This window comes from Phasianus colchicus, chromosome 1 (assembly GCF_987193195.1).
Source record: "Phasianus colchicus chromosome 1, bPhaCol1.hap1.1, whole genome shotgun sequence".
Taxonomy (NCBI): domain Eukaryota; kingdom Metazoa; phylum Chordata; class Aves; order Galliformes; family Phasianidae; genus Phasianus; species Phasianus colchicus.
In genome coordinates this window covers 8,378,520-8,390,901 of record NC_143436.1, presented here as the reverse complement: position 1 = coordinate 8,390,901, position 12,382 = coordinate 8,378,520, and the positions used below count along the sequence as shown (strand labels likewise).

General features: G+C 41.6%; 1 protein-coding gene across 3 annotated transcripts in view; it reads left to right on the top strand.

Annotated features, from left to right (window-relative positions):
* FAM107B (family with sequence similarity 107 member B) overlaps positions 1-12,382 on the top strand; it is a 63,313-nt gene that overhangs the window by 43,483 nt on the left and 7,448 nt on the right. For all 3 annotated transcript variants that reach the window (XM_090135045.1, XM_031589252.2, XM_031589330.2), the window contains exon 2: positions 10,395-10,578. In XM_090135045.1, coding sequence (XP_089991171.1) covers positions 10,451-10,578 — 128 coding nt within the window. In that variant the 5' untranslated portion in view covers positions 10,395-10,450. The remainder of the gene's footprint in view (positions 1-10,394; positions 10,579-12,382) is intronic.

The window sequence follows — 12,382 nt, the reverse complement described above, 5'->3', positions numbered from 1 at the left end:
CTGAGGGGCTCCTACCGATGCTGGTGGCACGGCTGGGCCCCTTCATCAGTGCTGCTAATGGAGAACAGGCTGGGATTTCCCTCCAGGTGGTCTGTCAAGCAGAAAGGTAACAATTGTAGGAAATTCCTTTCCTGTCACCAACTCAAGCTCAACAAACAATCCCTTTGTGTGAGGGTCATCCCTCTGGTTTCTTATTTTTCTTTGTTAGCTGTTGGGAATTTGTTGAGCAGCTCCTTTATGGAATCCATGGATTATGGAGCGGTGATTTGTTTCTCCCTCCCTGAATTTCATCAAGCCTTTTGAAGAAAACCAAAGAAGGTGATGTTCTAGAAAACCTCCTAGAAACAGCCCAGTGTCACCATACTACTTAATTTGTTCTGCCAGAGTATAGGCTAAAATCTCACCTACGTGCTTGCTAAGCTGGTGTGACTGCTTTTGGTTTAGATGTTGACATTGTGGGTTCTTCATTCAAGCAAGGCTAAAAGGCCACAGGCAGCTCAGCTCTGTGAGGAGTACATTGATGTGGTGTTCGGATGGAGGCTTGTTTCCTCAGAAAACAGCACCATTCCTCTGCAAACAAGGCAGGCTGTGCTGTCCTTTCACTTGCTGTGTACCAACTGATGTGCAGCTCTGTCCTGGTTTCAGAGCTTCCTGATTTATGGAGTTGCAGTAAGAGCTGCTGACTGTAGCTGCTCTTAAAGAGCATGTAAAAGTCAACAGCTTTGACAGATGTGACCCAGTGTCAATATAATTTAATAATTATTTCTATAATTTCGTGTTTTTGGGGCTCTGACTCCTTCCATTAAAGGTTAATCACCTTTGCAGTTTTGTAACTTCACATGTATCGAGCTTGGCTGTCTTAAAGCTATCTGATGTGTGCCATGGCTCCTATGTCATACATTTTCTGAAGGCTTGTTCTGACTGACATGCATTCTTACACCCACAGTTTCCTTGTAAATCCATTAGAAAATTATGGTATTTTTGGTTAAGGTCATGAGGAGGGTGTGGAACAGCCTATTCTTTAATTTCTTGCTCTGCCTCCCTTTCGGAGGATCAGGTCATCAGTTTTATTCTGGCTTTTCTTTCAGGTCTTTCTTCCTTGCCTTTGTAGTGGTGCCCTTTTGGACTGAGTTGCAGTGAGGAGCCACATACCTAAAATACATCTCAGAGTGTGAGAGCAGATAAAACAGGTCTGGGCAAGGAAGGGTGTCTCTTTGTGGACACAGCACAGACTGGAATGTGGATGTAGTTGCCAGAGCCAAAACCAACTTGCAGAGGTGAAGGCTTTATTTCTTTCCTGTGAGTAAGCTGGGAATGTATTAGCTTGGAGTACTGATATGTGTATGAAAACTACTCCTTTTAGTTTCCTTTTCTCAGTTTCTAAGAAAAGATATTCTTTGTGTTAAGAAATCGAAATTCTTAGAATCATAGTATGTCGTGTGTTGGAAGGGACCCTTAAGGATCATCAAGTCCAACTCCAGTTCCTATAAGCTGGATGCTTCTTTGAAGCTCCTTGCCAGCAAAGAGAGAACTTGGAAAAAACAATTTTACTAGCAAAGATTTTTTATTTTTTTTTTTTTCAAGCCAGGAAAGGATTTTCTTCCTGGAAAATGAAGAGAACTTGAGAGGTTGAGTTGGCAGGTAGTCGATTCACATCTGCCTGGTCTGAGGAAGCATTTAGTTTTTATGTAACTACCTATGAATATACTTAGGAAACGGGCAAGTTGCACTTGCACTGAAAGCACTGCGTGATTTTCATTATGCCAGTGTTTTTAAATGTCTTGAAAATAGTAATCTTTTGTGCAGAATTTCTTTTAAGTTGTCATTCAGAAACAATGTACACCCATTATTAACAAGGGGAGGCATGACAGCTCAGCAGATCGTGCTGTGCCATAACTCCAAACAGAGTGCTGGGGTTTCCCAAAGATCAGCATGAGGCACAAAGCAAGATCTGGAGGTTCACTAAACCCTTACGCTCCAAAAGGCATGAGTTGAAGATTTACAGCACTGGTGTAACTTAAGCAGCACGTAAGCTACTCAGCTCACTTGGTCTCATTTTTGTTGCTGTTCCTACTTAATGTAAATCTGATTAATGCAAAGATTCTAATTTTCAGATTTCATTTCAAATGCTTATTAATTGCATTCATAGACTTATAGATTTGTAAAATTAGAAGGGATAATTATCCTGTAATTTGATCTCTCCATGTGATTGAACTGCCTTTGACTTCACATTACAAGTCTTTCAGTCGCTTTACTATTGCATTTTCCTCACTTTAAAAGTGTGTGCCTTATTTTTAGAAACGTGTTGTCTAGTCCCTGTCTCCAACCATCTTCAGACTTGCTGCTTGTAGGATAAACAAGCTGGTCTTACACTGCACATTTTTTAAGCCAAGTGGACTGAGCTCTTTCGATCACACCAATATACAGTGTTTTCTCCAGTTCTTAATGTTATTTCTTTTGCATTTTGTAGAATCATAGAATTCTTAGAGTTGGAAGGAACATCTGAAGGCCACCTAGTTCAACTCCCCTGCAGTGAACAGGGACACCACAGGGCCTGATCCAGCTTCACCTCAAAGTCTCCAGGGACAGGGCATCAATCTCATCTCCGGGCAACCTGTTCCAGTGCCTCACCACCCTCACTATAAAATATTTTTTCCTTATATCTAACCTAATCTCCCTGAGCTTGAAGCCATTTCCCCTTGTTCTGTCACCAGAGACCCTGCTACAGAGTCTCTCCCCTTTCTTGTAGTTCCCCTTTAGATCCTGAAAGGCTGCTCTCAAGTCACCTTGCAGCCTTTTCTTCTCTAGCCTGAACAGCCCCAGCTCTCTCAGCCTGTCCTTATAGGAGAGGTGTTCCATTCCTTGGATCATTTTCGTGGCCTCCTCTGGATGCACTCCAACACGTCCACATCTCCCCTGTACTGAGGACTCCCCATCTGGATGCAGAACTCCAGGTGAGGCCTCACCAGCACAGAGCAGAGGGGCAGGATCACCTCCCTTGCCCTGCTGGCCACACTTCTTTTGATGCAGCCCAGCATACACTTGGCTTTCTAGACTGCGAGGGCATATTGCTGGCTCACGTCCAGCTTGTCATCCACCAGTATCCCCAGGTCTTTTTCGTTGGGGTTGCTCTCAATCCTTTCATCTCTGAGTTTGTATTGGCAGTGGAGGTTGCCACAACCCAGGTGCAAGACCTTGCACTTGGATTTGTTGAACCTTATGAGGTTCAGCAGGGCCCACTGCTAAAGCCTGTCTAGGTCCCTGTCCTTCTGGTGTGTCAACCACACCCCACAGCTTGGTGTCATCAGCAAACATGCTGATTTCCTTTTTAGTGTTCTATTTGTTATACATAGCAAAGCTGTGCTCCCTATGCCAGTCATATTTATAGGAGTGCCAAGTAACCTAACTCCTCTCTTACTCCAAAATTTTGTTATATATACTTATCAAAGGTTGGTTTACCTTTTTTGGCTTTTAACTGGCATAGACTTATGCTCAAATGAATCAAGTGCACAAATCTCTCTTGGTCATCATCGTTGTTATAGCATCCAGAAGAAGATTTCCATTTGGAGAGCATGATTTAACTTAGAATCATAGAATCAAATTGTTTGAGATGGAAAAGACCTTTAAAAGTCATCTAGATGAACTTCTCTACAGTGAACAGGGACACCCACAGCTAGATCAGTGCTCAGAGCCCCATCCAGCCACACCTTGAATGTCTCCAGGGATGGGGCATCCACCACCTCTCTGGACAGCCCTTCCAGTGCTTCACTTCTTGCATTCCTGGACCTTGCATGGAGACACGTGTTGCTCTCTCACCTCTCTCATCAGTTCTTGGTGAAAAAAATACACAAAAAATACAGAAACAACCATCACCATGTGTTCCTCTCTTGTATGGAAGAATCTTGCTAAACTGTGTGAACTAGATTTTAAGAGCATTCAAAACTCAGCCGTCTCTTTTTGGCAGCTGATGTCAGATGTTTAAAATGTTTCCACTCTCCATATTAATAAGATGCTGCTGGCTGCTCTGGATGTTTTTCCCCCAGTGGAAATACCCCTCTTTAATCTTAAAGCCTCCAATGACTGAGAAATGACTGACTTGTAATGCTGATGGCTTCACAGACTGTCTTAAAAGCAGGACCTTCTGCTAAAAGGCCGTGGAATTTTTTTTATTTGTTTACTCAGAAGTTTAGCAGCTTTGTACAAAAACACTGATTTTGGTCGGTCTTTTCCCTTGCCCTGCTTTGACTGCTCTCTGTGCCAAAAGCTTCTGTTCCTGTCTGTGGGAAGTCCTTTACCACTGGGTGACACTGTTTGATAGTTCTTCACATTTGCAATAGTCAAGTCCTGAAGAAACTGTCCTCTGACTCTTGGAACTTCTGGTTTTGAATGAACGCTCTGTTTTTGTATGAAATGCACAGTGACCTACTTCTCCTGAACATCACGTTTACTGTGGTGTGTAAGAATTACCGTGTAGCACAGAGGTGAAAGCCACGTACACATTTTCAGTTGCACGTCTTTACTAGTTGTGATTTATTCCTGCCAAGTGAATGACATTAGATTAGATGGAAGGGAGGAGGTGTGCATGGCATGCCAATGTTCTGTGAAATGAATACATGCAGTGCTTTCTGGGAACAGAAATGATACAAGGTGCCTCGTTTGCTTTATTTTCTGTGAATTTCAGATTGGAAGCTTAGCGTGCCAGTGGGTTGGCCAGGGACTAACATTTTGGGAAATGTGTGCTGTTCACAGCCTGCTAGTTTTTATCCTGTGTCTTTCTGTCCCTCCTCTGCTCTAATAAAACATAGATGCCAAGCAGTTTTACAGTGAAAATCTATACCTGAGTTTTGCCTGCCTGGCAAAAAGAGGACCTGGTCTCCATCTGCAGTGGTGAACACAAGTCTTGGTTTCCTTCCTTCCCTGTGCTCTTACAGTTACCTCTGTTTGCAAATTCTTAAGAGGCACTTTCTCTCCTTTTCTACCTCTAATTGCACAGCTTCATTGGTACATTTTCAGCATTTTAGCCAAGCAAGTGAAGAAATTCAGCTGTGTAGGGCTGCTGGTACATCAAGCTCATTTCAGATATGCTGACAGAGGTTGTAGTGTAGGGAAAATTATTTTGGATTACAATAAGTTCATGCTCGTTTGTTCTCATGATTTCAGTATAAGGTAAAAACACTCTTAAAGACTCTTGTCTCTCTTTCTCTTTTCCAGATAGACTGGGAGCTAAGAGGGACCAGTCATTGTGCTCTTAACAGCATCACCCTTTAGCCATTAGCCTCACTGGGGATGTCGGCACTTCTCTTAGCACCCAAGGCTTGACTGAACTTCAGAGCACAGGAACAGAGATTGCCTGGTAGTGTTTGAATTGTATGAGAGCCATAAGCAACACTTTGCATTTGAGAGAACTGTGGTAGTATGAACACTGCCCCAGATCTTGCATTCCCTTCCCCTTCAGGTGTCAGTGCCAATACAAACATCTTTGAAATGAACCTTTTTCTTCTGGTTTCTCATCTAGTGCATGTTTTATCTGTGCTGTGTTGGCATTGCGTTGTCAGCAGTACTAAGGGAAGAAAATGAATGTTAACTGGATATCCTTAAGGTTTGGAGTGCTTTAGTTCATTTTAATAAGACAGTAGGAATAGTTTCAGTAGCTGGTGAGCCCTGCTTTTCTCCAAACTCATGGCATCGCTGAAATTGCTTTGGGCTGCTCTGGTCAAGTGAGCAGGAGCAGCACCACAGTTACTGTGAGGGGTCTCCATGGTCCTTCAGTCTTTTGGCAGCTGTGTGGCTAATGAAGCCATTAGCAGCTGGTACCAGTACCTTGCTCCCTGGGTTTGAGGCTGGAGACCAATGGACCCTGTTCACTGCCACTGTAATAAGGAAGGTGTTCTGAGTTATTGTGATTGTGTTTATGTGGGCCTAATTGCAGTGTCATCTGTCAGGCTCACACATTTTTTAAGAGTGTTGCTATAAGATGTGCCATCAGACTGTGTTGAATGAAAGGAGGAGGGTTAAAAAGACTTTTAATAAATTAACCATTTCTATTTGCATTTAATAGTAGCTTAGGAGGTCTTTCTTACTGGTGTATTCCAGCGAGGTAATCTCAACTTATTGCAAAGTAGAAAGGTTACATATATTCAGAGAGCTTATAAAATCTGCCTGTGAGAAGGGTGCTGTTAGTTAAACTATTCTGGCATTGTACTGACAGCAAAATTTCAGGCTTGCTACTTCATTTAGTCTACTGTGATCCAAACCTCACCATCCCTTTGAGCTGCAGAAGCCTGCATGGATAGAAGCCAAACTGCTTGGACATGGGCTGGCATCAACATCCTGCCTGGGAAGAGTATTTTGCATTCTATTTTCAGCAACTCTAACTTTGAATGAAAGGGTGAACTGTGGGAAGTTATTAATGATATCTGTAATCATGGATTAATCAAGTATATCTTTGCAGTCAAGTGCCTCTTGCTGCACAGAGTGCATTTAGATGAAAATGATAATGGTGAAGGGCTTTGATGTACAGTGTGAGGTGATTGGAAGGTTCAGTGTGTATAGAAGCAGCTCTTTAGCTTTCCATCCAAGCTGGACTGTGCAAGGCAGCACAGTTTGAGCTGGCACAGTGAACACTTCTTTATTTCAATTCTTCTCAAAATGGGAAGGAGGAGAGTAAAACCATATTTCTTCCTAAAGAATGCCTTTGGGTTACTTGTAACAAACCGCGAGTCTATGAAGTAGCATAAAGATCTAAAAATGTAAGTCTTAAAAAACAGTGTTTGATGGTTTGCAGTACAGCTCAGAACAGATGTTCAGGCTTTTTCCAGAATAAAATCTGATTTCAGGAGGTATCCAGTGTTTGGGCTAATGCTTCTGGGGTAGCTATTAATTCAATCATTTAGTAAGACAAAGAGGAAATGATATGAATTTAGCTTTAAAGTAATTTTTGGATCCTAGACTAGTCTTATTTTGATGTTCATCTGTATTCTTAGGCATTTATTTGTCTGCTTTTTAAGGGGTCTCAAGTCTACCTCTGCTTCCACAGCTGCAAATAATTGTGGGAGCCATCTGAAGGGTGAAAATGCCTCATATATGTACAATCATATAAATGTCTGGTGTCTCACAGGAATTTTTATGTTCAGGTTCCATCTGTGTAGGGTGATTTCTGGTATGACAAATACCAGAGAGAAAATAAATGCAATTCCCTGAATGCCATATAAACATAAGCTTTTTTTTTTTGCATGAACTTCCTTCTCTGAAGCCTTACGAGCTCTGTTGCTGCAAACACTCTGGCATATGGAGAATCCTTCATCTGGTGTTGTTAAGATCTACATTGAATCTGCTAAAAATGCCAGTGACTGTCCATAGCAATCTCAGCACGTGTCTTTCAGGGAGTTTTACTGGACAAAACTCAGTAGATGGAATAAAAAATGAAGAACATCAGAAATGGACATGTCTCCTGGAGATGTTCCCCTTAAATGTTACTTGCATTCCTCTAGCATGCAATTACTACACTGAAAACAAGCTCAGCCAGAACATCCAGTGAATCCAAATCTCTTTATCTCAGTTTTGTTGTAAGATAACAGTGAAATGCAGAAATGGATTATGCTTGATGTGTGGATGACTCAGTGGTTACATTTCCAGCACAGTTCCTGTCTATTGTGTGCTGAACTCTTGGTGCCTCATCTCCTTCTTTTGTGAAATCTACCTGTGTTTTCCTAAATGTTTGCTTTGAAAGGGCGTGGGTAGAAATCACACTGTGTTAATTGTGTTGGTTGTGTATTTCAGGACTGGGATGGTGGCCTTCAGCCAGGCCAGTCCAGATTTGCAAAGGGTAGAAGGGGATTCAGTAAGCAGAAGCTGGGTGCCCTACAGTGCTAGCTCTGCTTGGAAATCCTAGCTGAAATCACTTGCAGCTTAATCACATGTGGAAAGAGTCTCCAGCTCCCAAAGGAATTTCATTCATTCATGCTTGCTTCTGGTAGAGTTCATGTTACATTAGGAAACCACTGTTTCTGACCTTGGAGCTGAATACATGTTTTTAAAAATAGAAATGGGACAGGAGAAAGAATAGACTCCAGAATAGACTCCACTAAAGTTTTTGCCAGAAGGAAATATACAAGTTGCAAAATATTACATCAAACTTTCTGAGAAACAATTGAATCCAATTGTTTTTCAGGGGCTCATGTTAGAAAACCAATATGTTGTTCATGACGAACAGTTGTGGGTGATTCTGCATTTTTCATCTTTGCCTAAGCAGATGGAAAACTTGACTTAAAGAAGCAGCAGGTCATTTTCTGGCTGATTACACAGTTATACTGTATATAGAAAACTATACTTTTGTGATTATACGGTACTTTTATGGAGAGCTGTGGATGATAAATGCCTTCCAAAAGACTGACAGCCCTACCAGAGCAACAGAGCTGAGAGTATAGAAGAACAGAACTTTATATCCATCCTTCATCCAAAATAAACCTGTAGATACCAGAGTTGTTTTAGTTGTGATAGACCTGAACACCAAGGAAGTATGAATTGCTGCATTCCTATTTAGAATAAAAAAAAAAACCAAAAAAACTAGTTTATTCAGTCATTGATAAAGAAGGTAAACTTCCACGCTTCTAAGTGATGTGCATCGAGAAATAGGCTCTGTTTGGGGGTAGTTCCTTAGTTTTTGGCCTTTTTATAGGACATGCAATTATACAGCACCATGATCTTCCCAGCAGTGCATGGCAGGAGGATAAGAAGCAGCAGGCAGAAGCTGGAACACAGCTGCCATAAGGGAAAAGTTCACTGTGAAGATCAGTGAGCCTGGGAACAGGTTGCCTATAGAAGCTGTGCAGCCTTAGGAGACTTAGGACCTTGCTGGATAAAGCTTTGAGCAGCCTGGTTTGACCCATAGCTGATATTACCTTCAGCAGGAGGTTGGACTAGAACTGAATTTCTTCTCATCTGAATTTTCCAAGGGTTCTGTGTATTTGATGTTTGTGGGGATAGGTGGTTGCTTGAGTGAAGCACGAAGGACTCTGAAGGGCTGACTGAAGTATTTTTATTGTATAGTCAACATCACAAATGGGTTTGTGCCATCTGCTGCAATATGCTTACATTGTTTTGAACCACTGGCACTGCTGACAGCTACTTTTTCTTTACTAGTTTCAGAGATCCCAGTGAGAACTAACACTCCCACAGAGTTCAGAAATGCTACAGATGTCCTCACCATGAAAAACTAATGCCAGGGCCACCCTGAGAGCAGCTCACTCTGGTAAGCTGCTTCTCATGGGATGTGTGAGATGTAGCACCAATAACAGCACACAACCCCCATTGTGCTTTCAAGTGAAGACACTGAAAGGGCCTTCCGGGGTATGTTAGACACATTCAAATCCAGCATGTCTTCCCTGCATCCAGTGACAAACGAGCACTGTGGTTTCCCTTACTCATCTATGAGCCCACTTGCAGCCCTGCTGCGTGCTGGTGATGTTCTGTATGAAGGTATCCACGTCTTACAGTGGAAACCTTTTCACTGTGCCAAGAGGTAAGCGCTGGTAACAGTGGGATCTGAATTAAAACACAGATTCAGCTTCTAATGGAAGATATGTGGCAAACCCCAGTGGTTCTCTGACTCATCTCAGAGCTCCGTACTCTACAGCATGCTGCATTCGGCTGTTCTGTCAGTCAGGCTGATGGAGGTCTCTGTCTTTTTCTTTCCTGTCCCATTGATTCATCTCCGTAAAACCCACATGCTGTGAGGTTGTTTTTTCTTGTCCAATCAAGAGACCAATGTTTGTTTCACCAAACTGCAGCATGCTGGATTCTGTGTGCTGCTTTCTGTGACAGCGAGTGGAGACAGAACTGCTCTGAATGTGTTTTGATGCTGAACTTTTTGTGGCCAAGGCTTTTAGTGGAAGGGGAGGGATTTCTTCTCAGAAGTGTGGTGAGGCATTGGCACAGGCTGCCCAGGGAGGTGGGGGAGTCACTGTCCCTGAAGGTGTTCAAGGAAAGCCAGAGGGACATGGTTTTAGTGGCCATGGTAGGGATGGGTCAGCTGTTGGGCTGTGTGTTCTTAGTAGTCTTTTCTAACCTTAATTATTCTATGATTCTATGACTTATTTAAGATCATTAGGGCTTTTCACATGTTTGACTTGGAATATTTGTCCAGCTAGTAGAATGAGAGGAATCTGTGTATCCCAGTGAAGGGTTGAAGGGTTTTGAAATTGCCATCTATTAAATAAAAAGGTACTGATGTTTGCACTGAGCACATTAATTTACTAAGACAAAATCTATCCAAAAAAGCTTAAATGTTATTAATGTGGTAAAGTGTGCCTCTGCTTGTTTTAATACATTTTCAAAAGGCCATTCAGTGTTAATTTACCATAGTCTTCCCTAACCCCCCCCCCCTTGTTTTCCAGATACTCTGAGTAAGGACACCGAACCCAAAGATCCATTTCCCATTCCAAGAAAGATTATGGCTGAACCAGACTACATAGATGATGACAATCCTGAGTTAATTAGACCTCAGAAATTAATTAATCCTGTGAAGTCATCCCGGAATCATCAAGATCTCCATAGAGAGCTACTTATGAATCAGAAAAGGTAAAACTCTGACAATCACGTGTGCCACTCCCCGACCCCAAACACACAGCTTGAGTTTCATCAAAATGATGTTTCACCCCACACCCACTGGACATATTTCATTGATGAAAACCTTGCAGATGAAAAGACTGCAGTTCTTAACCACGTTGTTTATTTGTTTGAATTTGAGTTCAATTAGTCCAATCCTCCTTTCTGTGAGAATTTTATCTTCTTTTCCAAATTTAATCATTAACTTTATTTTCAGACAGCTTTGATATCCATTTTGGTATTGAATCATTATTTTCATTACAAAGGCTTTGCCACGTTGCTTACTGTTTATGTGTTGTGTAATCAGTGGTGCTACCTACACCAGCTGCAGGTAGGATACTTAAAAACCTATGTATAACCAACAGAATCTAAAACAATGCTGACATAATAGTTGTGTAAGAAAGCTACAGGCTGCTCCATTATTTCATCTGTGTCTTAATCTAACTGAAGGTCTTCCATGTCTGTTTCAGTGCTAGTCAGAAACTACACTGAGGATGTCAAACATAAGATCAGTTGTTGATCATTCAGCAAAACTCTGTAAAAGCTTATGTAAATCAGACTTGCCATGTGGTGTTTGTGAATACTCACTAAAGGCTGTTTTCATGAGGAAGAGGTTCAGTTCTCCCACATCACATTTCAGATTTGTTACTTCAGCGTTGTATTTTGTCTTCAGCTCTCAACTTAAATGGATTTTGTCAGATATTTGATAGTCACCAACAATATCATCAAATCTGTGAATTTGCACCATTCCCAGCACTTCTAAGTTAAAGAAATTGTATATTTTATTTCAAAAGTTGTTCTGTGGTTACTTGATCTTTCTTACTTTGCAGTGATAGCCTGCTCTGCTGCTGCACAAGTTTTTTTGTGTGTATTTTGCAAATTCTGCTTCCTCCTTCCTGGGATGGCATTGCACAGCTGTTGCTTTATATATTGCTTTTGAAGATGTAAAGAATTGGAACTTGATTTCATCAACTGTGCTGAGACACAGGGGCTTGGCTCAGGGGTAGATGAGGATCTGTTGTTAAATCTCTTCAACAACAAACAACTCTTTTAAAAAAAAAGACAAAACACTAAAAAAAAAGCTGCCTAACTTCTCGGAGGAGAAAAAGCCTCCAAGTTTGTGGGACTCCATCATTTAAACAAGTGGAAAGTAACATCTATATAGATTCATGATTTGATGAAGATATCCAGTGTTACTTTGATGTCAAGAATGTAATCTTGCATGGCTGTCCTAGCAGGAGTAAGTGAAGACGTGTTGTCTTCCTGCTTCTTCACAGATTAATTAGAACTTGCAATTCAGGAATCTTATTTCATCCTTTAATAAGATACATAATTTTAATCCTAATGTTCCTTGGCCACTTGCAGCTGGAGTGATAGTAGATCCTTTAATCATCATTTTCACATCTCTTCTGATAACTCGAATGCTACGAGAGATTGCAGTGTGGATGCCACTATATCAGGAAGTGGTTTGGACTTGACTTGCTCCTTTGTCGTTTGCCCTCATTTGTCAGCTGCCTGTGCAGTTTTTAACTTAAGGCTGCAGTAACAGATGCACCCTGAGTGTCTTCTCTGCAGACTGTCTACAAAACAAAGAACCACTCAAAAGGCATATTGCATAGGCGAGGGTGTGGGGATCCCCAAAGCAGAAGTGAAAGAACTATTTCAGAGTGCATTTGAAAATAAAAATTGCTGTTTACACCCATTCAGGCTTTTTGAGACCCAGGACCTTAGTAAAGTAGAGGAAGAACTACTTCAGTTCAGCTGGATTTGTGTATTT